Here is a 24897-nt window from a genome sequence, read left to right on the forward strand (position 1 = left end):
TACATTCTTTTTCTCATATTATCTTCTATCACATTCTACCACAGGAGACTGGAGGTGGTTCCCTGTGACATACAGCAGGACCTCATTGCTTATCCATTCAAAATGTAATAGTTTGCAGCCACTGTCCCCAAACTCCCCATCCATGCCACACCCAGACACTAACTCATTTAATTTCACCCATGACCTTTGCTGAAATGCAAATCTCCAGGCCCTGCACTGAACCGCACTATGCCAGCCTGAACTGCCCTCATGCTCCAGATGGAGAAAAGCCTACCTATTCATGTCCCCTTGTCACTTGTCACATAGCAGCTGAGTGCATACCTTCAGCATTTTGTCAGTTCTTTATATATGCTGGACAAATATGATCTTGCTGCTTTTATCAATAACATGAATTTCCCCTTTCAGATGTCTTCCCTTTTTTATGTTCAGAAGTTATTTTTAATTTGATAGAATGTGAACCCAGAGGGGCTAGTCCCACCTTCTGGAATAATAAGTCCTCCAGACAGTAGTAAGGTGTCCATGTCCCTTTTACTCTGTTTCGAAGAGTGGGGCGGGGAGAGGTGACTGACCATGACCAAGCCAGGTGGTCAGCAGAGGTGGGCGGGGCCTGGAAGCCACACCCCAGATTCAGGCCCCGCCTCCCTGGAAAGACTCAGCTGTTCATGCCATCAGCAGAACGCCTGGGTTTCTGACCTGTGTGAGTAGGAGGAGGCTGGGAGCACTGAAAAAGACGACTGTTTTACCTCTAGCAAATTTTCAGATGGTTGGGAACAACTTGTAATATCATTCTTACCTCGGCTCCCCTTACACAAGTGTAGTTTTGCCACCATTCTGGGAATACGGTTTTAGGGAAGCTCAGATCCTGTGATGTCCCCCAGAGTTCATGCTTATCACCCTGTGCTGTTACCCTAAGAGGCACTTTGTCCCCATCTGAGGTCCTGGCAGCTCTTAGTCATGCCTCAGTGGCTTCTGAGGCTGCCTGGACACTGCCCAGCACCTTCCTGGGGGCTGAGGGCGAGCTGCATGGTGTTTCCTCTGCTCCTCTGCCCTTAGAACCCCCACACGCTTCTCTCTTGCTTCTTTTCTCCTCCCTTCAGCCCCTGGGAGAAGCCCCCTCCTTTCTTCCTTTTCCTACAACTTTTTTTTTTTTTAATGGCTGCACTTGCAGCATAAGAAGTTCCTGGGCCAGGGATTGAATCCAAGCTGCAGCTGCAATCTACACTGCAGCTGCAGCAACACTGGATCCTTTAACCCACTGTGCTGGGCCAGGGATCAAACCCACGCCACCATAGTGACCCAAGCCACTATGGTCAGATTCTTAACCCACTGTGCCACAGCAGGAACTCCTCCAGAACACTCTTTTCTTAGAGAAGCTCATGTGCCTATAGGAGCTGGTTAGCTAATGTAACTTTCTCTACATTTTCACAGAAACAGCAGCATACATTTGATGAGACATGTGATAGACGATAGGGAGTGCTGGGGACTGGGGCCAAGTAGAGTACAACTGCCCCATTTACAGGGCCAGCTGCTACTCTGATCCAGCTGATTGTTGCCTTAGAGGAAGGGCAAGACTCTTGCGTCCAGACCTTTAGCTTGTTTTTAGAAAGTCAGACTTAATTGAGGCATATGCAGTAAAATTCACCAGTTTTCAGTGGATAGGTCAGTGAATTTTGACAAGTGTATTCATTAAGTGTAACCACCACCCAGTCATGATAATACAACATGAGGTTTTTGGTTTTGTTTTTCTTTTTAGGGCCACACCCACAGCACATGGAGTTTCCCAGGCTAGGGGTTGAATCAGAGCTGCATCTGCCAGCTTACACCACAGCCACTATAATGATGCATCTGCAACCTACACCACAGGTCATGGCAATGCCAAATCCACGACCCACTGTGTGAGGCCAGGGATCAAACCCACATCCTCATGGACACGAATCAGATTCGTTTCCACTGTGCCAAAACAGGAACTCCTGAGGTTTTTTTGTTTGTTTTTTTCTTTCTTGGCTGCACTTGCAGCATAGGGAAGTTCCCAGGCTAGGGACTGAATCTGAGCCACAGCAGTGACCTATGCCACAGGTGCAGCAACAGCAGATCCTTAACCCACTGCAGCACAGTAGGAACTCCAAACATGAGATAAAGAGAAGCTGAGACTCCAGACCTTTATGTGACATTTATTTTTTATTTATTTTATTTTATTTTTTAATTTTTTTTTTTGTCTTTTCTAGGGACGCACCCGCAGCATATGGAGGTTCCCAGGCTAGGGGTCAAATTGGAGCTGTAGCCGCCGGCTTGTGCCAGAGCCACAGCAACTCAGGATCTGAGCCACGTGTGCAACCTACACCACAGCTGTGACCTATACCACAGCTGTGACCTACACCATAGCTCACGGCAACGCAGGATCCCCAACCCACTGAGCAAGGCCAGGGATCGAACCCACAGCCTCATGGTTCCTAGTCAGATTCATTAACCACTGAGCCATGACAGGAACACCAGCATCTCTTTTTTAAAATATTAAAGGACACCGCATGGGTCAATAGGACATGAAGGCAGGTTGGATGTGGCCCAGGGGATGCCAGTTTGCAACCTGTGAGCCTTAAGAAACAGAATCAAAAAAGCCTTTCTGGTAACTGCGTGTTCCTCCCCTCCCCGTGTCCCTCCCCTGAGGTGGAGAGCACAGGTCCCGGGACCTCCCTGCAGGAGGAGACAGGAAAGAAAAGTCCCCGACACCATACGTCCCTCTCCTAAACTGCTCTCCTGGCCACAATGGTAATGCCTTCTCTCCCTGCTGCTTCTCTGGCCAGGCCAAGGCCAACCTGGACAAGAACAAGCAGACGCTGGAGAAAGAGAACGCAGACCTGGCCGGGGAGCTGCGGGTGCTGAGCCAGGCCAAGCAGGAGGTGGAGCACAAGAAGAAGAAGCTGGAGGTGCAGCTGCAGGAGCTCCAGTCCAAGTGCAGCGATGGGGAGCGGGCCCGGGCTGAGCTCAACGACAAGGTCCACAAACTGCAGGTAGGCGGGCGGCGCTGGGACCAACCCGGAGCTCCCCAAGCCTCACTCGCAGCCAAGAGTCCACTTCCTTTAGTGACATTCCCCGGGGAAGAGGAGATGGTCGCCCTGTTCAACTCATCTTGAAAAACTTTCATCCGCTCATGCAGAGTTTTTATTGAGTGCCTGCTGTATGCCAGGCACCGTGTTTAATCCTGAGATACAACAGCAAAAAAGCAGACACTGTCCCTGCCCGAAGGGAACTCCAGCCTAGCGGAGAGAAGGCCATTAATAGCCATACAAATGAAAGTAAAATGATGGACAGGAGAGGCACATACTGCAATTAATGTAAATAATATGGGGGCCTGGCCTGCGGGAGGACGAGTCAGGAAAGGCTTCCCTAAGAAGACATATGTTTGATGGAGAAGTCTGTCTACTTACAGGCAGAGGGACAGCATGTGCAAAGGCCCAGTGGTAAGTGGGAAATTAGAAGAGATCACATAAGGCCCGTAGAGCCAGAATGCCGACCTGAAGGGGAGATGCGGCACTAGATGGGATTGGAGAGGTAGGTTGCAGCCAGAGGACACGGGGCCTTCAAGGCCCTATTATACGTAGATCAGGTTTTACTCTGAGTGTTGGGCAGCCATTTATGGGCTTTAAGCTGAAAAAAGACATGGTCCATTTGTCTTTGGTCAGACTTAGCTTTGAACACACATTGGGCCTGACTTTCCATTCATGGGAAACAGCCCAGCTTTTTTTTTGTTTTTGTTTTTGTTTTTTTCTTTTTTTAGGGCCACACCCATGGCATATGGAAGTTCCCAGGTTCCCAGGCTAGGGGTCTAATTGGAGCTATAGCTACAGGCCGACACCACAGCCACAGCCATGCCAGATCCAAGCCACATCTACGACCTACACACCACAGTTTTCATGGCAACACCGGATCCTTGACCCACTGAGCGAGCCCAGAGATCGAACCCGCAACATGGTTCCTAGTCAGATTCATTTCCGCTGTGCCACGATGGAACTCCAAGCCCAGCTTTTGATAAATATTTAATGTGCTTAGCGCCTGGGATAAGAGTACAGAGGACCATTCCGTTTGAGTTTTTCCACACGCGGTTGAGCACAGGGGGTTGGCTATCCTAATTCAAGCAATGCCCTGGGGCAGAGGAGTCAAGGTCATCTTCATCCTCACTGTCAAGGGCCAGAGGACAGATTTGGGGGTGGGGGCTGGTATGTCTGAAAGGACTTGCCCAGAGATCCCAGAACCTGGAGTAAAGCGGAAAAAAGGCAGAGGGCTTTTTACCTTTTGTGTCTGCATCTCTGGCTTTGCTGTAAGAGTCAGTGAAAGGGGAAGGAGTTGGGGGGAGGAAGAGGAGGTGGGAGGGACAGGGCCCTTGGCAGTGGAGCTGCCATCTGCAGCCTCTCCTCCCACTTTAGAGAGTAGGTGAGTCCAGACCATCTCCCAGTGTCTGGACCCTCAGACCTCCTGCTTCATTGCTGCCGACCTTGGCAAGGATCTGGGATTCATTTACATGGATCAGGGCCCAGTCAACCCAGTCTGACTATAGTCTAACAGGGTCTTAGAACCAGAGTCTAGAACCAGAGGTTGCAACTTGTAGACGAGGTGCTTCCTTGGGGGGCCATGGTGTGACCGTGACCAGGCCCCCCAGCTCATGGGGGTTTCTCAGTCAGGGGATCCCCAAGGCCCATTGCTGAGTGAAAAGGGCTTCTCTTCCTTAAGGAGGATTGTGTGCTAGAGGTTCCAACTAACCGCAGTCTCTCGGCACCCTCAGAATGAAGTGGAGAGTGTCACGGGGATGCTGAACGAGGCCGAGGGGAAGGCCATCAAGCTGGCCAAGGATGTGGCATCCCTCGGGTCCCAGCTCCAGGACACGCAGGTGGGTATCTTGTCACCTCATCCAGAGGCCCCTGGGGTACTGCACTCCTGAGGGGCCCCTGGGACTGCCAGTGTCCTTCGTGTAGGAGCTGCTTCAAGAAGAAACCCGGCAGAAGCTCAATGTGTCCACCAAGCTGCGCCAGCTGGAGGATGAGAGGAACAGCCTGCAGGACCAGCTGGACGAGGAGATGGAGGCCAAGCAGAACCTGGAGCGCCACATCTCAACTCTGAACATCCAGGTGCTGGCTGCTCGTCCTCGCTTTTCTGGGCCTTGAGGGTAGATCAGGGGCTGGGGCTGGGCTGGTGGTGGAACAGTGGTGCCATTTTGCTGGGCTCGCTGGCACCCCCTGCTGGTGAGTTTGCTTCTCGGGGTGCGGGGCGCCCTCCACCACCCCGCTCTGACCCCGCCCGGGACACGGCCATTTCAGCTCTCCGACTCCAAGAAGAAGCTGCAGGACTTTGCCAGCACCGTGGAATCCCTGGAGGAGGGCAAGAAGAAGTTCCAGAAGGAGATCGAAGCCCTCACCCAGCAGTACGAAGAGAAGGCAGCTGCTTATGACAAACTGGAAAAGACCAAGAACAGGCTTCAGCAGGAGCTGGACGACCTGGTCGTCGATTTGGACAACCAGCGGCAACTGGTGTCCAACCTGGAAAAGAAGCAGAAGAAGTTCGATCAGGTAAGGGCTAGAGGGCCCTCTGCTCGGCTCCCGGACACTGGCTGCGGGGGTCGGGTCCGCGAAGCATCCGCGTCCAGTCTCTGCTCTGCTGGACACTTCAGGTGAAACAGTAGGTAGGGCCCCTGGGTCCGAGTCGGGAGAGCTGCAAAACCTCGGCAGCTGTGACTTTCCACATCCCACCACCGCAGGGGCCATCTAGAAATTCAGACACACCTCAGGGTCTAGCCCTGACAAGGAACAAGGTTTATTTTACGTATCATTGATTTTTTACTTACTTGTTTTTTTTGCTTTTTAGGGCCACACCCACGGCATATGGAAGTTTCCAGGCTAGGGGTTGAATTGGAGCTGAAGCTGCCGGTCTACACAACAGCCACAGCAACGTGGGATCCGAGCTGCATCAGCCACCTAGATCACAGCTCAAGGCAATGCTGGATCCTTAACCCACTGAGCGGGGAGAGGGATCAAACCTGCATCCTCATGGATCCTAGTCGGGTGTGTTAACCGCTGAGCCACAAAAGGAACTCTGGGTTTATTCACTCGAGTACTTATGGAGAGCCTACTGAGAATTCCAAGTAATTTAAAGTATCCACCCTGGAAATACTGCTGTTGCCTAACATTGCGTTACAAAGAATTTTGAACACACAGCAAAGCTGAAAGCACTGTACAGTGAACACCTGTACACTTACCACCTGGATTCAATCAGTAACACTTTACCATAGCAGCTTTATCACTCGCGTCTTTGTAAGAGTGAATTGCATCTGTCATTTGTATCTCATCTTTCGGATGCATTTCAAGGCAAATTATAGACATCTGTACACTTCCCCCTTGCCTATGAACCAGGGTACTTTTTTTTTTTCATTAGAAGCAGTTATATCACTAAGTATAACGGATCACACACAGTTGTAATGTTTATTGCATCACATTTGTAGAGTAAAAAAAAAAAAGAAGAGTATTGTGAATGAAAACATTAAATTACATTACTCCTGCATGCTGAGATGCTTTCCAAGCTTGAAGTTTCACTCTACTCTTCACCTTCCTCTCTGTCCTTTCTGGTTATGGCTTTTCCATTTCTCCTCTGCCCTGGGCATTTAAAATGAGAGGCGTTTTAAGAGGCGCAGCCTTTCTGGCTGCTGAGGGAAGGAAGGGCCCAGCCCCACTCCCCCTGGAGAATTATGGCAGATGGAAAAGACTGCTGACTGCCGCAGAAACCTGTGTCAAGGAGTTCCCGTCGTGGCTCAGCGGTAAAGAACCCGACTGGTATCCATGAGGACGAGGGTTCAATCCCTGGCCTCCCTCAGTGGGTTAAGGATCCGGCATTGCTGTGGCTCTGGCGTAGGCCAGTGGCTACAGCTCTGATTCGACCCCTGGCCTGGGAACCTCCATATGCTGCAGGTGGGGCCCTCAAAGACAAAAAAGAAAAAAGAATAAAAGAAACCTGTGTGGGGCAGTGTTGAGCTGCATGTTGCACCTGAGCCCTGGAGTAAACGCATAAAACATAGGGGTCATTTATTAAAATTACATATGCTTAAATCATGAATGTACTGAGTTCTGATAAACACAGAGACCTGTAATGACCCAAACCCCTGAATTCCAATTTTTTTTCTTTTTTTTTTTTTTTAGGGCCGCACCCATGGCATATGGAGGTTCCCAGGTTCCCAGGTTAGGGGTCAAACTAGAGCTGTAGCCACAGGCCTACACCACAGCCACAGCAACACAGGATCCAAGCCGTGTCTGCAACCTACACCACAGCTCACGGCAACACTGGATCCTCAACCCACCGAGCAAGGACAGGGATTGAAGCCATATCCTCATGGATGCTAGTCAGATTTGTTAACCGCTGAGCCATGACAGGAACTCCTCCTAAATTCCAACTTTTAATACCTATTGCTCAGATTTAGTAAATATGATTTGGTTTACAAGTAACTTCAGATTTATTCCAAAAATTAACTGGGAGGTTGTACTTTGGGGCCACATGCTGGGAGCATGATGGCTCAAAGCCCCTCCCTGTCCAGACCCAGTACTACAGTGAGGTCAATTCTTCCCTTTTCTTTTTTTTTTTTTTTTTTTTTGGTCTTTTTGCTATTTCTTTGGGCCGCTTCCATGGCACATGGAGGTTCCCAGGCTAGGGGTCAAATCGGAGCTGTAGCCACCAGCCTACGCAAGAGCCACAGCAACTCAGGATCCGAGCCGCATCTGCAACCTACACCACAGCTCACGGCAATGCCGGATCGTTAACCCACTGAGCAAGGGCAGGGACCGAACCCGCAACCTCATGGTTCCTAGTCGGATTCGTTAACCACTGCGCCACGACGGGAACTCCTATTCTTCCCTTTTCTATCAGCCGGCCCTGCTCGGTGCGGACAGCTTGTCTCCTTGGCTTCTAATCTGCTGTTTCGTTATCTGGTCGAGGGTCTGAGGTTGCCTTATTCATTTCCCGTCACATCAGTGCAGAGCTTTTGTGCTGACTGCTGTTGGGGAGGCCCTGCTACTTGCCTGGCGTGGCCAAATGCCGGCAGTCTGGGTCTGGGGTGTTGCATCGCATCCTGCCCTTTTCTCAAGATGAGATGAACATCGGTGTCACCTGTTCTTCAAACTGCTTCTCCAGGCAGAGGGAGAAGTATGCAGAGCTGTCTACACGCCCACCGTTCCCCTACCACGGCTGTGAGCAAGCTACTGTGGCTGTGAGACAACAAAAGAATAACTGGCCTTGGGACCTGGGCCACCCACACTAGCCATCATGGGCAGCCTTAGTGGCAAAAAAGCAGACCTGGACGTCGGCGAGCAGGGTTTCTATTAGCACAGCTGTCTGACTGACTTCCACCTGCACCGGGACGAATCCATGGGGACGAGAGGCTTCTTCCCCTGCCTGGCAGGTGTGTGCAGCTGACCCTCGGGCACACCCAGAACTCACCTCTGGACCTTCTGTGTGTTGCAGTTGTTGGCCGAGGAGAAAAACATCTCTTCCAAGTATGCGGATGAAAGGGACAGAGCTGAGGCGGAGGCCAGGGAAAAGGAAACCAAAGCCCTGTCACTGGCGCGGGCCCTCGAGGAGGCGCTGGAGGCCAAAGAGGAGCTCGAGAGGACCAACAAAATGCTCAAAGCTGAGATGGAGGATCTGGTCAGCTCCAAGGACGATGTGGGCAAGAATGTAAGCGGCACTCCCTTGTCTTTGCTTGTCCACGTCTCACCCACCCACCCTCTCTGCTGCTTATCAGTCCTGGGGGGAGGGGACTCCATGCCTCTTTCCCCTTTTTTTTTTTTTTTTTGTCTTTTTATGGCCGCTCCCTTGGCATATGGAGGTTCCCAGGCTAGGGGTCCAGTCGGAGATGTAGCCACTGGCCTACACCACAGCCACAGCCACACGGGATCTGAGCCATGTCTGCAACCTACACCACAGCTCACAGCAACTCTGGATCCTTAACCCATTGAGCAAGGCCAGGGATCGAACTTATGTCCTCATGGATGCTAGTCCGATCGTTTCTGCTGAGCCACGACGGGAACTCCTCCATGCCTCTTTCCTGTTGAGCTCTCATCAAGAATAGAAAGCAGTCTTGAGAGAAGGCTGGTGCAAAGAGGGGGGCCTGGTTGGGAACAGGGCGTGGCAGTGGGGCCTGAGTCAAGGGTTCCCAGAGGAAAGCTCTGGTCTGGGCTCCTGGTCACCCATCTCTCGGGTGAGCCACAGCCACTTCCTTGACCTGGATGAGCTGCCTGTCACTGGGGGCGGCATGACCATCTTCACGATGTCACCCCTCACATGAAAGGTCCACGAGCTGGAGAAGTCCAAGCGGGCCCTGGAAACTCAGATGGAGGAGATGAAGACCCAGCTGGAAGAGCTCGAGGACGAGCTGCAGGCGACAGAAGACGCCAAGCTTCGGCTCGAGGTCAACATGCAGGCCCTCAAGGGCCAGTTCGAGCGGGACCTCCAGGCCCGGGATGAGCAGAATGAAGAAAAGAGGCGGCAGCTGCAGAGGCAGGTAAAATCCTTGCGGGGAGAAGCGGGGGAATGGGGGAAGGTGGGCCAGCCGCTTCCCTCTTTCCACCACCGTCTGCCGGCTTCTCGGAGATTCTGAGTTCTCACCTGTGATCCGGGGAGGAGACAACCACCTGGGCACTGGGTGGAGGCTGGCTGCCGGGGGAAGGGCTTGGAGGGGCAATTCTGCCCGGCAGTGCATGTCTTTCTCCTCGCTCAGCTTCACGAGTATGAGACGGAACTGGAAGACGAGCGAAAGCAGCGCGCCCTGGCAGCGGCGGCCAAGAAGAAGCTGGAAGGAGACCTCAAGGACCTGGAGCTGCAGGCCGACTCGGCCATCAAGGGGAGGGAGGAAGCCATCAAGCAGCTGAGAAAACTGCAGGTGGGTGATGCCCCAAGAGCCGGGCACCCTGGGAAGTCGGGCCTGCAGTGGCCGGGGACACACGAATCTCTCTCGGTCACTGCAGCCTGTTCCCCTGGTGTGTGTGCATCACCCTTTAGTTTGGGGGGGGTCTGTTCCCGGCCCGGGGTAGGGGCACTATCATCAGGCCTGCAGATCACAGTGCTGTTTCTTAGATCCGAGGGAGCCCATCCAGAATGGGCTGGCATTAGCCATAGTTAATGGTGGGACATCCTGGGGCTGGCACAGAGAGGTAATGTGGGCAGCAGGACTTGGTGAGTAAGGTTCCCTTAAGCTGGTCCCTCCTGTCGACGCCCGCAGGCTCAGATGAAGGACTTCCAGAGAGAGCTGGAAGATGCCCGAGCCTCCAGGGATGAGATTTTTGCCACAGCCAAAGAGAATGAGAAGAAAGCCAAGAGCCTGGAGGCGGACCTCATGCAGCTGCAGGAGGTAGGGCACTGATGGCAAGGCTGTGGTCCAGCGTCCCACAAGGGTGGTGCCCCCACTGGGGAGGGACGAGGGCATGCAGAGACATGGGGCTTTCTCCCTGAGGTGTCCACAGGCCTCCTCTAGAGCACAGAGGAGGCAGAACCATTTTCAAGGGTGGCCGTGGCGATTGCCGGGAGCCTGGCGATCAGAGCAGGGTGGCTTCTCAGGGGGGGTTCGGCCTCTTGCGGGCAGACAGCAGGTTTCCTTCCTCCCCACCCCCTACCATCCAGGATCTAGCTGCGGCTGAGAGGGCTCGCAAACAGGCAGACCTGGAGAAGGAGGAACTGGCCGAGGAGCTGGCCAGCAGTGTGTCGGGAAGGTATGCACTGCATGGGGAGGAAGGGAACCTCGGAGTCAGCAGTCAGCAGAGAGAGTGTTCAGCTGAGCTTGTGACAGGGGTCACAGGGCTTTTACACCTTGTTTGTGGGTGCAGCCAGTTTCATTCTGAATGAATGGCATGGTGGGGACAGGGGCATCTGGGGACACAGAGGAGGAGCAGGTCCCTATCCCAGGCCTAGCTTTGCTGACACCACTTGGCTCCCCATTTCCCAGCTGTGTGACTTTGGACAAGCCTCTAAGCCTCTGTGAGCCTCAGTTAGAAACGAGGGCAACCCCGAGGCACTGCTCCTTCCAAGAGGAAGCTCTCTAAGCCAGGGGAGGCTAGAGGCCTCAGCGTGGCTGCCTTTCCCTTAGGAACGCGCTCCAGGACGAGAAGCGCCGCCTGGAGGCCCGGATCGCGCAGCTGGAGGAGGAGCTGGAGGAAGAACAAGGCAACATGGAGGCCATGAGTGACCGCGTCCGGAAGGCCACGCAGCAGGTGCACGCCCGCGCCACCTCAGATCTGCTCTAGGCCCCAGCCCACGCTGGTTCAGGACACCCCTCGTAGGCTCCCTTGTGCCAGGTCAGAGTGGAGGAGAGTGGGGACCCACAGCTGTCTGCCCTGGACCTCCACCTCTCCTCTTCCAGTCCCACCAGACCCCGCCTGCTGTCCACAGAGCACTTAGCGCCAGCCTGCAGCGTGAACTTTGGTGGCTTCTCCCAGCAGATGCTCCCCCTGGCCTAAATGGCCTTGGTGGTCTCCTTGCTCTTTCCTCAGCTCCAAGCCCCCACCTTAAAACAGGGCGCATTCAGTGACATCACTGAGCACGGGCTCCATGATGGGTGCTGGGGACCCATTGTGTGACCTAGAGCCAGGGACCCTGGGGGCAGTGGGATGCTGCCTGGAAGAGCTGCCTCTTGAGCAGAGCCTTAAAGGAGGGCCAGGAAGGAGCTGGTGGCTGGAGGAGGAGGAGGGTTCCTGGGTGCCCCAGCTCCGCAGACCGGCACAAGGACTGTGGGAGAAGTGTCCCTTTTGGTGCACCAGCGGGCGTCCATGCCCTCCACCTGGTGACCTTCACCCTCCTCCCCAGGCCGAGCAGCTCAGCAATGAGCTGGCAACAGAGCGTAGCGCAGCTCAGAAGAATGAAAGCGCTCGGCAGCAGCTCGAGAGGCAGAACAAGGAGCTGCGAAGCAAGCTGCAGGAGATGGAAGGGGCAGTCAGGTCGAAGTTCAAGTCCACCATTTCGGCACTGGAGGCCAAGATCGCACAGCTGGAGGAGCAAGTCGAGCAGGAGGCCAGGTACGGTGGGGCCAGTGCCTCAGTGATGGCCTGCTTGCCAGTGAGGGGAAAGGAGGCCAGGTGTCAGGCAATGGCCGAGCACTGGTTCTAGTTGAGAAACCAGCTCTGTAGTACCCCCAAGGAGCTGTGCTGGGAGAACTGAGTGAGAATGCAGGAAGGTTCTGTGCCCTCCGCATCTGTGCTGTTAGCTGCTCTAAGTAGCGTGACTCCAGTGATGTCAGCCTGGCTTCCCCGGGGCTCATGATGCTTTGCTTAACCTGAGTTGGCAGGATGTCATGTTAACAGATACACAAAACGTCCACATCATCAGCCCCTCCACACACACAAAAGCGGGAAGGCTTCCCACTTAAACACAGGTCCCTGAGCTGTAAGGTCACAGCACATTCGGGACCTCAGATAGGGTTGGGGTCCTTGCATCGTTTTTCTTTTGGTAGCGGCTTTATGGATAAGCCACGTCCCACACAATCCACCTACTTAGCGTGTACAATTCAGTGGCTCTTGGTGTACAGTTCATAGCACACAGTTATCACAGCCAACTGCAGAACGCTGTCATTACCAGGTAGAAACCCTGGACCCTCTACTTCCCACCCCCTAGCCCCAGGCAACCACCCCTCCACTTTCTGTCTCTGTTGTCTATTCTGGACATTTCATAAAGTGGGACCATACCACACCAGGCTTTCTGTGCCTGGCTTCTTTCACCAAGCACGTATTCAAGGGTCTCCCATGCTGGCCGAGGTGTCCACACTTCATTCCTTTATGATCTGGGCTCAGGAATAGTGCCTACAGGGGTCTAGTTGAACACTGACTGCGCGGGAGGCCCTCCCCATGTGAATCATCCCGGCTCCCCCCAACCCCGTGCAGAGAGAAACAGGCGGCCACCAAGTCGCTGAAGCAGAAGGACAAGAAGCTGAAGGAGGTCCTACTGCAGGTGGAGGAGGAGCGCAAGATGGCAGAGCAGTACAAGGAGCAGGTACACCCGCCTGGCCCCGCCCAGCAAGGCCCCGCCCCTCAACCCCAGGCCCCGCCCCTCCCGGCTCCAGGCTCCGCCCTGGTCGGGGAGGGGCCCTGACCCTGGGCCTCTGCTTGACAGGCGGAGAAAGGAAATGCGAGGGTCAAGCAACTCAAGAGGCAACTGGAGGAGGCGGAGGAAGAGTCCCAGCGCATCAACGCCAACCGCAGGAAGCTGCAGCGGGAGCTGGATGAGGCCACGGAGAGCAACGAGGCCATGGGCCGCGAGGTGACGGCGCTCAAGAGCAAGCTCAGGTGAGGGCTGGCCCCCAGGGGCCCTCAGCGTGCGGGCTGGGGGCGCGGGCGGGAAGCCCACACTGAGGCAGGCTATGGCTGCAAAGGCTCCCTTTCCCCACAGCCCTCCTGGCTTTCCTGCTCAGCCTCGGTCCTCGGGGCGGGGCCCAGGTCACGCAGGCCCTGCCCCTCACCGGTGCCCCTTCTGTCCTCTCTAGCTGGTCCCCTCCCATCCTGGGGGAGGCAGTATCTCCTCTGAGACCTTCCTTCTGCCGTACAGACAAGGGCAGAATCCCTTCTGGGTACTTTGTCTTACCCCCTTTCCCTCACTCAGGGCTTCTCTACACTGTTAACACTTGGGCCTGGATAAGTCTTTGGTCATCACGAGCTGGCCTGTGCCCTGCAGGATGTTGAGCAGCATCCCTGGCCTCTTCCACTAGATGCAGCGCCTCTTCCCCCATTGTCCCCCAGGGCTGCCGCTGCCCTAGCCCTAAGGGCCCAGTCCTCTGCCCTCAGTGGACTGGGGGCTGTTTTCTCTCCTGTGCTCCTGGAGCCTTGGGCCTGAAGGAGGGTAGCCCCCCTCTGCCCATCCCCTGGTCTACCTGGTTCCCTGGAGGTTTCAGCTCCGAGCTTCCTGTCAGGCGCATCCCCACCCGCCATCGGGCGATCTGGCCTCTCGGGTCCTTGACCTTCTCCCCCCAGGTCCTCAGGCATTCCCAGTAACTCTCAGCCCCAATCTGACCGTCAAGCACCATGTCATCTGCCCACCCCCACCTTTCTTAACTCACTTCCTCCGTCTCCACTGGGTCTTCAACCCCTCGGCTCATCCCCTCACTCGCTGACTCCTGGTGACAGTCAGCTTTCCCATCCACACTCTGGCCCCCCTCCTGCTGGGTTGTATGTACTCACCAGGTTAAAGCACAACCCAGATTAACCACATGCCACCTTCTGCACCTCAAAGTGGTGGAGAAGCAAAGAGCCCTGCTGCCACCTGCACTGGCAACTCTCCTCTGCTGACCCTAAGCCAACCCTGCTTAGCGCTGCCTGGACCTCCACCTCCTCATCCCCTCGCTACCCCTCATCCCCGCATTCCCCCATCCTCTCACCACCCCCCAACGTCCTCTCAGTCCCCCCAGCAACCACTCACCAGCCCCCCACATCCTCTCACTCCAATATCCCCTCACTCCCCCCAACATCCCCTCACCCCCCCCACATCCACTCCCAACATCATCACTGCCCCCCACACATACATCCTCTCACTCCCCCTACCATGTCCTCACCTCCCCATCCTCTCACCAAAAAATGGATAAATATCATAAAATATTAGCAAGTCCCCATTCAACCTCCCTCCCTGTATGTGCTCCCTCCTTCCCCATCTCTGGGCCAAACTGTCCAGCACCAACTGAGGCCAACTCCCCCATGAGACACCCCCACCCCCACCCCCATTTATCCCAGGGCACTGCTCCCGAAACCTTCCCTTCTCCCTTCTCTCTGAGTCCTTCCAGCATCTGGACAAGCCCAACCCCGCTTCCCTGCCAGCTGTTACCAGCCCACTCTAAGCCAGGGCTGCTCCTTGCCTGGCCTGTGTCAGCCACGCCTGCTCCAGCCCAGCTCCTCCTCCCTTGTTCCGGACCCCACCCTCCCAGGGTGTCCTCCCTCCCCTTCTGGCGTCTGTCTTCATCTCCTCTGCTGGCACCTCATCTCGAGGCCGGCTTGCTCTCTGCCTGCCCAGGGTGCCGCCTGGGTGCTCTCTCCATCCCCACCTCTGCTCACTCCTCCAGTGTCTCCACCAGCCTGGTGGCTTCAGCACCCCATCTATAGCTAGGGACTTCCTAGTTGATCTCCAGCCCTGACTTCCTGGGACTCCAGATCCCCTTGACATCACCACTCAATGCCCAATAGGCAGCTCCACCTAAACACACCCCAACCTGAGCCCTGACTGAACCCCTTGCCCCCGACCCAGCTCCTTCCCAGCTCTCAGCTGCTCTTAGCTGCGGCCACAGACCTGGTGGCCATTCGTGGTTGCTCTCTCTCCTTTACACCCTACATCCAATCTGTGGGGAAATCTGGTCACCTTTCCTTTAAAAATTACTGTCCACCCAGAAGTTCCCATCATGGCCCAGCAGTAACAAACCCAACTAGGATCCATGAGGATGTGGGTTCCATCCCTGGCCTCGCTTAGCGGGTTAAGGATCCAGCATTGCCATGAGCTGCAGTGTAGGTGGCAGATGTTGCTGGGACCCCACGTTGCTGTGGCTGTGGTGTGGGCTGGAGTTCCTGTTCGAGCCCTAGCCTGGGGAACATCCATATGCTGCAGATGTGGCCCTAAAAAGACCAAAATAAAATACTGTCCATCCAGAATCCACCCACTTTTTGCCACTCTGGTCCAAGCCACCCTCTCCTCCCATCCAGACAAGGGCCTCTCTGCTCCCACCTGGCCCAATCCCTGCATTGGTCGGAGCCCTACCTCCTGCGTCTACTGGCTCCTGAGTCACCCTCCACCTCTTTACACAGCGCCTCAGGGCCTTTGCACTGGCTGCTCTCTCGCCCAGATGCTCCTCTGAGCTCACTGCAATAGCTGGTTCCTTCCTTCCCTTCCTTCAGGTGCTCACCCCTCCCTGTCACCAGCATTTCCCGCCTCACTCCCTACCCTTCTGCTCTCGGACCCACCTGTCCCCATGTGACTTGCTGTTCCTTTTACTTATCTCATTTACAGTCTGTCCTCACACGCGTAGAGGTTGTGTCTGCTCATTCATCCCCGGTGTCTGGGACAGTGCTTGACAGTTAAACCTTCCGTCCCTGAGGCAGAGGTGACATCTCTCCAACCTTTGCCATTTCACTTTAGCCTCTGACCACCTGTCTGTTGGCCGACTTGGTATTTTCTTTGAAATTAACCCTGTGAAGCATACATAGGTCCGTTTATGAATGAAATTTGCCACCCCTGTAGCGTTGAACCGGAACCCCTTGCATCAGCAGGTCACAATGAAATTAAACATAGTGCCAAGAAAACAAGAGTGAGTTCTAGCTACTGGAGCCACAAACTGACGACTGTGAGCTGAAGGCTGACTCCTCAGTTAAAAGAGGGGCAAACAGCACCAAACAGACCCTCCGACATAATCAGATGTATTTCACAAGAGTTGCAAAGGGAGTACCTCTCTCGCCATGTAGTTCAGTGATCCCAGGGTGCACCCAGGAATGCACGTGGCATCTCCACGCCAGACTCTGAGACAAGGGGAAGGCCCAGACCCCTCTCAGGAGGGGGAAGGGGGCAGCTGGCTCAGAGTTTGGGAATCGGGGAAGGAGATCCCAACTATACAAGGTCCCTGCTGATGGACCCCCCTAGAACTCCATCTGCTGCCAACTGGACACTGCTGAGTGGTGGGGAAGCGGTCATCCACCCCGGCTCTGTCACTCTTTTGTTGTCACTGCTCTCTCTCCTGGGACCAACAATTCTTGCAACACAAGCTGACTGTCCCCTTTGGGGCCTGCCCCTGACACCTCAGCCTTCTTGTGGTGTACCATTTTTTTTTTTCTTTTTATGGCCCCACCTATGGCATATGTTAGTTCCCAGGCCAGGGACTGACTCCAAGCCCCAGCTGTGACCTGTGCCACAGCATGGCAATGCCGGATCAGGCCAGAGATTGAACCCATGTCTCTGCAGAGGCCTGAGCCATTGCAGTCAGATTCTTAACCCACTGCACCTCAGCGGGAACTCCCAAACCAATCATTTTTTTTACAGTTAATGTGAACGTACACTTAAACACAGATGGAAGACAGGTCCTATCTTTTCTGTCTTCTCTGAGTCTTCCAGATGTATGAAAACACAACATCAAGCACTAGAGCTCTGAGTGAGGTTGACAGGCCTGGCCAGCTCCTCAGCGAGCAAGGAATGACAAAGCCAGTTTCACACAGTTGTACCAGCCAGGTCCGTCTCAACATAAGCTGCTTTTAGAGCCTGCTCAGCATACCCTCACCGCCCACTCTGCCAGGCATCTCAACAGGAGCTGCTTTCTTGCTCTGGGCATAAAAGGCAACAAAGACAGAATGATGGTGATAATGTGAGAGGCAGCTGCAGGCTCCTTGCCTGGGTCTGTTTGGGTTCCGTTCCTGCTTTGGGACTAGTCTGCTCAGGTCCCCTTGACCTTCCTGCACGGGTGTGCAGGATGGGAGATGCCACCAGCGCTCTTCAGCAAAGCTCTGAAGGACAGAAGTTTGCATTCTAAGAGCTTGTGGCTTCAGGAGCTCCGCTGTAAGGATGACTTAAAAGTGCCTTTAATTATTTAACTGACACACATGCCTTAAATGATTAAAAACGTGCTGAACTGGGAGGATGGTAACCACCAGGGATTCTCTCTCTGTTTCAGAGCCCCAATCCCCCAGGAAACTCCGCAATGACGCACCAGGTATCATGCCTGCAGCTTCGCGGCACGTGTGTGTGGCTCTCGGGTTCCTTTCTGCCAATGCGTCTCCTGTCCCCCGCCCCCACCCCCCTTTTCTGGCCCTTGCAACTTTCCGAGATTCCAACAAAATCTGCAGGCTTGGATATCTTCGTTCGAAACTACCTTTCATCAGAACCAAGACAGACACAGGACGACCTCATCTCTTGACCCACTTTCCTTCCTTCCTCCCGCTTTGGCCTATGACGTGGCACTGACAGGGCCTGTCCCCCGCGCTGAGCATTTAGAGGCCATGTGTCGCTTGGAAGGGTCTTACCTGCGTGAGAGGCCCTTCCTACACTGTGGGGACATGGCTGGGCCGGCCTCCCTCGTCTGGCTCAGACACGGCGCTGAGCGGTGTGCCAGCTCCACCGTCTGGGTATCTTCCCGGAGAATGGCTTCCATCTGGCTGGTCTGGTTCACAAGTCAGAATTAACCAAGCACAGGGTCCTGGTAACCACGGCCCAGCCACGCATCCGCCAGCGTGGGGTTCTCACACACGTCCAGGGAGGAAATCCCAATGTCTCACAAGAGCTGGGGCTGCTGGGGCTTGAGCCAGGCGGAGCTGCTAACCGCATCTTCAGCACACGAGGGCCACACCAGCCACCGCGGGGCCAGTGAGGCCCAGGCGGAGCCTTTCCCGAAGGCCTCATGGGCATGTGCTCACAGACTGGGGACAGACACCCAAGACGCAGGGCGGGGCCTTTCCCGAAGGCCTCATGGGCATGTGCTCACAGGCTGGGGATAGACACCCAAGACGCAGGGCGGGCACGCGGGCTCCATGAGACAGGGTTTAACAGGCCTCGACATGTCTGGGGTTCCAACAACATCTTTGCACGTGAAGTTAGGCAGCGAGGACCTGGCTTTCCCCTCATCCTCCTGGGGGAGGCCCAGCGAGTCCTGCCTTGTGTCCGTCTTCTCTCTTGGAGAATCTCGGCGTTGCTGTGGCCACCCAGATGCTTAAAAAGCTGGATGAGGTCTCATCTGGAGGTGGAGGTGGAAGCATTACACCTCTGAGACACAGCTTTTGAGCAGCTCTCCAGTCCCAGGATAAACTGGATTCTAGGGCTGGTGGGTGTGTAGGACCCTCTAGCTAATGGAAAATGAGTCCTTGCAAAGCAGCAGGTGCCCACACTGCCATGCTGGTTCCTGGTATGCTAACAGCGCCTTAGATATGCTTTTGAGTCCATGAAAAGAATCCAAATTCCCCAGGATCAGACCCTTTAAGAAAATATTTAGAGGGAGTTCCCGTCATGCTCAGTGGTAACGAACCCAACAAGGATCCATGAGGATACAGGTTCCATCCCTGGCCTCGCTCAGTGGGTTGAGGATCCAGCATTGCTATGAGCTGTGGTGTAGGTCACAGACATGGCTCAGATCCCTTGTTGCTATGGCTGTGGTATAGGCTAGCAGCTCTAGCTCTGATTCGACCCCCAGCCTCCATGTGCCACAGACGCAGCCCTAGAAAAAAGAAAAAAGAAAATCTTTAGAGGCATCCCTTAGTTGGTTCCTGTGACAGACATAGCCAGTGTCAACATTTGCCTAGGATTTGAATCCAGTTCCTTTAAGGACCCTGTGGAGTTCCCGTGTGGCTCAGTGGGTTAAGAATCCAGCATTGTCACTGCAATGGCTCGGGTTGCTGCTGTGACACGGGTTTGATCCTTGGCCCGGGAACTTCCACATGCCACAGGTACAGTCAAAACAAAAGCGGAAGGGCCCTGAACCGAGCAGGCTGCAGTGTCTAAGCAGTAGGCTTCCAGGGACCCAGCAGCAATTTACCTCTTAGACAAAGGGCATGCACTGATCAATTAAACTCTTCCGGTCAGCAAATGCAGACTCTTCCAAGAGGCAAAGGGAGTGGCTGGAGCCTGGAAGTGTAGGTGAGGCAGTGCCCCAGCCACAGGCCATCCCACCCAGTTGTGACCCTGGGGCGTAGACAGAGGAGAGAGCTGTGCGCACGGCTGCTGAGCCCTGCACGCTGGGACCCCACTCTGTCCCAGGTTCTCAGAGAACACGAGACGGTGCGAAAGAGGGAGAAGACTTTTAAAGTTCACTGCTAGAGAGTGAGTGATAACAAGGCTAGTTCCTAAAGAGCTGCAGGCCTAGAAGCTTCCTTGTGATGCAAGTGAGGCTTGAGTTGGGAATGGCTACAGCTTTAAGGCTTTATTCTGGATCAATGCCCCCTTGGGAAGTACCATCTGCTGTTGGGTTCCTGCCACCCTGGGACCCCAAAAGGCTCGGGCAGGGAAGCTCCTTCTCCACGATCAGGCATCTCTGGGCCGCGCTTACGCCTCCTGCCTTACCTGTCTGAGTCGCCCCTTTGACTAAAGAATCCATGACTGGGAGGGGCTCACCCTCGTGGCTTTTCTGTCCAGCATTTGTGTGGCGAAGCGAGTTGTCTTTGTTGCAAAAAGTCTTTCTTCGCAGACATCAGAAATGAGTTAAGACCTGTCAGATGGGGCCAGATGGCCGGAGCCCAATACAACTCTTTGTTGTGATTGCTGTAAAGCAAGCCCGCACTTCTTTCCCCCCAGTGGAGGATTAGTGCAGGCACGTCTGACCTTTCCTCCTCCTGCCTGCCCAGGCCTCCCCTGCAAAGGCTCACTTCAGGTGACCTGCCGGGAACAGAGCATCAGGCAGGAGAGAGGAGTCGGGAGCAAAAAGGACAGAAAGGCCTGTCCTACCAGCAGGGGCTAAAACACACCTTGGATGAACATGTCTAACTTATTTTCTGACCAGTGTTCCTTGAGCACCTCTCCTCCACCGTGCACGGCGCCTTCTGTGATGAGCCCCAAACAGGCAAGCTCTCAGGCACCACATCCCGCTCTGCAAAAGAAGGGGCCCTGCAGTGCCTTTAACCAGACAGCACCCCTCTGGCCTCCAGGCTCCCCGCCTCCTCAAGGCTGTCCTGGCAGGTCATTCTCACCTTCTGCCAATTCAAAACCCAAACTCCTCCCTACTTTCCCATCAGCAGAGCACCCCCCACACAGAGCAGGAATAGCCCCCTGGGGGGCACCACCCCACTTGTCTTGTTTTTTCTTTACTAAACCCAAGTCCATGAGTGACCAGAATCCAGAGGCTCAGCAATGACCTAGCTAGACATTTTTAAAAGCAGGTGGCCCTGCTTTGAAGAACCTATGTTGTCCACCTTCCAGCCGACTAAACGTACTCACACCCCCCCAGGCGGGTCAGGGCTTGTTCACGGCAACCTGAATATTTGCGTCTCATTTGTCTGTTTGTGTTTGTTTTTGCCCCCCCGCCCCCCCCGGCCCAGTCTGAAAATCTCTTCCAGCCTCTAGGGAGATTTCTGTACCAAAGGAATGTGTTGTTTCTCCTAAAACCCACAGGCGAGGAAACGAGACCTCGTTCGTCCCCTCAAGGAGGTCTGGAGGCCGCAGAGTTATTGAAAACGCAGACGGATCTGACGAGGAAATGGACGCTCGAGATGCAGACTTCAACGGAACCAAAGCCAGTGAATGATCAACTTGTGTAAAACAGGACAAAACCAAACCCGGTGAACTCCGCTTAGCACTGTCCAAATCCATTTGCAAAGTCCAAACATCACCGACACCCCTCACGATGAATATTTGAAAAACAAAAACAAAAAACACCCCCCCCCCTGTTGGTTCAGGGCAGCAAGTTTTGAATGAGGTACCAAGTGAGAAAAACCCAATGGGAAACACAGACACAGCCACCCCCTCTGCCAAGGTGTGCAGAGCTTTTGACTTTTTAGAAAAAATTAGATCCACGGTTAACTAAGCCATGGCAACTTAGTGTACATGAAACGGGGAGACTCACCACAGTGGGTGCCGCTGGCCCCACCACCGGGCCCTTCCTGTCCCGTGTACCCTGCCAGCGGCCCCAGAGGCCCCGGTTTGCGAATTCCTCTTCCCTCCGGTTCCCACGCGTCAGATGCACACAGTTCACCGAGACCAAGTGCCTCTGTAGTCACAGGAATGCAAAAGGCGACGCTGCTGCGACGGCTGAGAGCAGCAATGTCACACTGTTTTATAAGCACCCCGACTGTACTTTCCAGGACACCCTCACTAATAAAAGGTTATAAATCACTAGAAAGCAGACGGCTCTTCTGTTGTTTTCTAGAGAAAAAAGGACGGGAGGGTCGCCTCATTTAATCCTCACAATGACCCCACGACGTCTGCCTTATTACTATTTCCTTCCATAGGGAAACTGAGGCCCAGGACAGGGAAATGAATTGTCCAGGATCGAAGCACGGCCGAGAGACCAGTGGAGACGCAGGCGGGTCTGAGGGAGGCGGGCGGCACCAGCCCAGGGAGGAGTACCAAGCCCGAGAAGACCATCAATCAAAACAGTATACTTAGGAGTTCCCCTGGTGGCTCAGTGGGTTAAGAACCTGACATTGTCTCTGTGAGGATATGGGTTTGATCCCTGGCCTTGTTCAGTGGGTTAAGGATCCGGCGTTGCCGTGCCCTGTGGCATCAGGCCGGCAGCCACAGCTCCGACTGGACCCCTAGCCTGGGAATTTCCATAGGCTGTCGGTGCTGCCCTAAAAAACGAAAACAAACCAAAAAATGAAAACAGTATTACTAAAATAAGTGAAGAACGTTCGAGTTAAAATACAAGGCTTTGCCCAGCAGGGGTTTGTTGACTTTTTCTATCAAGACCCAGAAAGTGAGTATTTTAGGCCCCATTAAGGTCTCCGCCATGTTTTCTTTTTGGCCATGCCCATGGCGTGCGGGAAGTGCCCAGGCCAGGGATCCAACACGCGCAGTAGCAGTGACGGGAGCCATAGCAGTGACAATGCCGGATCCTTAACAGCTAGGTCACCAAGGAACTCCTCTGTCACATTTTTCTTTTCTAAACAACCCTTTAAAAATGTAAAAACTGGAGTTCCCATTGCAGCTCAGTGGTTAACGAACCTGACTGGCATCCATGGGGACGCAGGTTCAATCCCTGGCCTCGCTCGGTGGGTTAAGGATCCGGCATGTGGTATAGGCTGCAGACTTGGCTCAGATCCCGAGTTGCTGTGACTGTGTTGCAGGCCGGAAGCTACAGCTCCAATTGGACCCCTAACCTGGGAACCTCCATGTGCCGCGGGTGTGGCCCTAATAAAAAAGACAGGGGTTCCCGTGGCGGCGCAGTGGAAACAAATCCAACTAGGAACTGTGAGGTTGTGGGTTGATCCTTGTCAGTGGGTAAAGGATCCAGCATGGGCATGAGCTGTGGTGTAGGTCGCAGACGCGGCTTGGATCTGGTGTTGCTATGGCTGTGGTGTAGGCCGGCAGCTGTCACTCTGATTGGACCTCTAGCCTGGGAACCTCCTTTTGCTGCGGGTACAGCCCTAAAAAGACAAAAAAAAAAGAGACAAAAATAATGTCAAAACCATTCTTGGCACAAGGGCTATAAACACCAGGCCTGGGCCCCTCCCTCCCTCAGCCTGCAAGTTCTTGACAGAGATCCCAAGAAGCTTCCACATAACACAAACAATCCCATAACCGACGCCCTGGAATCAAACAGACTGGAGAAGAGGGGAAACAGGCAAACAGCCTCACTGACCACACACTAGCACACCCCCAGTAGGGTACACGTGTGTCCCAAAGACAGTTCCAAGAAGCTGACTCCAAGGAAAATTTTTACAAGGAAGGTTTCTTTCGTGTTAAAAAAAAAAAAAAAAAAAAAAAAAAAGAAAAAAAAATTTTTATTCACTGGATGAGCAAACACAGAAACACAAAGGCGCCACAGCACTTACTGACCCTCACAAACCAGCGAACAGGAGTTCCCATCATGTCTCAGTGGTTAACGAATCCAACTAGGAACCATGAGGTTGCAGGTTCGATCCCTGGTATTGCTCAGTGGGTTAAGGATCCGGCGTTGCCGTGAGCTGTGGTGTAGGTTGCAGACGCGGCTCGGATCCCGAGTTGCTGTGGCTCTGGCGTAGGCCGGCGGCTACAGCTCCAATTAGACCCCTAGCCTGGGAATCTCCATATGCCGCGGGAGCGGCCCAAGAAATGGCAAAAGGACAAAAACAAAACAAACACAACTAGCAGACAATCCATTTTTCTTGATTTTATTGTTCTTTTAAAAAAATAAAAGTACATCTTTTGCTGGTTGGTAAGGAAGTGGGCACGCAAGTTTAATTCTCCGCTGAATTTCAGCAGCACTTGAAAAGTTCTGTGTTAGGCTCGAGGATATTTCTGCTGTTCCTTTGCAAAAATAACTTAGTAACAGGAGGCTGTTAAGCGGCAGGCCGGCACCTGAATTCCTGCGTTCCTTTTCCTTGGGTCCAGGTGTGAGACGGCTGTTCCCGAAAAGCAAGGAGCCCCACGCCGTCTGTGTGGAAACCCTATATTGGTTTCTTCCAAGGATGCTTCCAAGGACAATCATACTGGTTTCAGCTTTTTTTTTGAAGGTCACCCCCATTATTTCCTCCCAGCTTTAAAGGAAGTGCTATGCTTTGGGCCTGCATTACCAAGGCCATCACACCCCAGAGACCCTCCAGGTTCTGAAGCAGAGGTCACCCCCAGGCCAGCGAGGCGCCCCAGGAAAACTGAGTCACGATTGGTCTAAAGAGGACACATTTTCCCAATCTGGTCCCCACAAAATTTACTCTGAAAAATGCCTCTAAAAGCCTCAGTGAGAAGCAGGTTAAAAAGTCTCAGAGATACACCAGACCACAGTTTAAATAAAAGGTACCACGTGTTCTACTCTTCGTTCCCAGATGTGCAATGATCTGCTGGACCAAGGGCATTAGACATTTTGTTCTGGAAGAGGCTTCAGCTGAGTGAAGGCTGGGGTGAGCCTGAGAAGGGCTCAGACCCCACTTTATAGGTGTCTCCAGACATTAAAAACACCTCTCAAGACCAATCAGGGCTCGGGCCAGCTGAAAATGATGGGGCAGCCTCAGCACACATGACCCTTTCCAGAGGGTCTGGCTTGTCCCCGTCCACTGGCAACACACCAATGAGGAGGCGGGGATGTGCGGTGTTGGAGTTCTAAGACAGCACTTCGTGGGGACCACCCAAAGGCCACAGGTGACCACCTTGGTTGCTGGCTAGTGCGACTGCACGCTCGTATTTCTCAAACTAAATTTTAAACGCAAAAACCTAGGGAGCTCCCATTGTGGTGCAGCAGAACGAATCCGACTGGTATCCAAGAGGATGTGGTGTGATCCCTGGTCTCACTCAGTGGGTTGAGGATCTGGCATT

At 54.0% G+C, this 24897-nt stretch overlaps 1 protein-coding gene across 3 annotated transcripts in view; it reads left to right on the top strand.

The window, feature by feature from the left end:
- Positions 1 to 21787, top strand: part of MYH11 (myosin heavy chain 11) — a 142004-nt gene extending 120217 nt beyond the window's left edge. For 2 of the 3 annotated variants that reach the window (XM_047780437.1, XM_047780438.1), the window contains 14 exons: positions 2802 to 3008; positions 4778 to 4882; positions 4968 to 5120; positions 5310 to 5558; positions 8494 to 8706; positions 9320 to 9532; positions 9749 to 9910; positions 10250 to 10378; positions 10648 to 10736; positions 11111 to 11234; positions 11827 to 12035; positions 12897 to 13005; positions 13126 to 13298; positions 21061 to 21787. In XM_047780437.1, coding sequence (XP_047636393.1) covers positions 2802 to 3008; positions 4778 to 4882; positions 4968 to 5120; positions 5310 to 5558; positions 8494 to 8706; positions 9320 to 9532; positions 9749 to 9910; positions 10250 to 10378; positions 10648 to 10736; positions 11111 to 11234; positions 11827 to 12035; positions 12897 to 13005; positions 13126 to 13298; positions 21061 to 21193 — 2268 coding nt within the window. In that variant the 3' untranslated portion in view covers positions 21194 to 21787. Of the gene's footprint in view, positions 1 to 2801; positions 3009 to 4777; positions 4883 to 4967; positions 5121 to 5309; positions 5559 to 8493; positions 8707 to 9319; positions 9533 to 9748; positions 9911 to 10249; positions 10379 to 10647; positions 10737 to 11110; positions 11235 to 11826; positions 12036 to 12896; positions 13006 to 13125; positions 13299 to 17641; positions 17681 to 21060 lie in introns of all 3 variants that reach the window. The other variant, XM_047780439.1, reaches the window with a different exon arrangement.
- Positions 21788 to 24897: the final 3110 nt, after the last annotated feature.

This window comes from Phacochoerus africanus, chromosome 5, assembly GCF_016906955.1.
Source record: "Phacochoerus africanus isolate WHEZ1 chromosome 5, ROS_Pafr_v1, whole genome shotgun sequence".
Classification (NCBI taxonomy): Eukaryota; Metazoa; Chordata; class Mammalia; order Artiodactyla; family Suidae; genus Phacochoerus; species Phacochoerus africanus.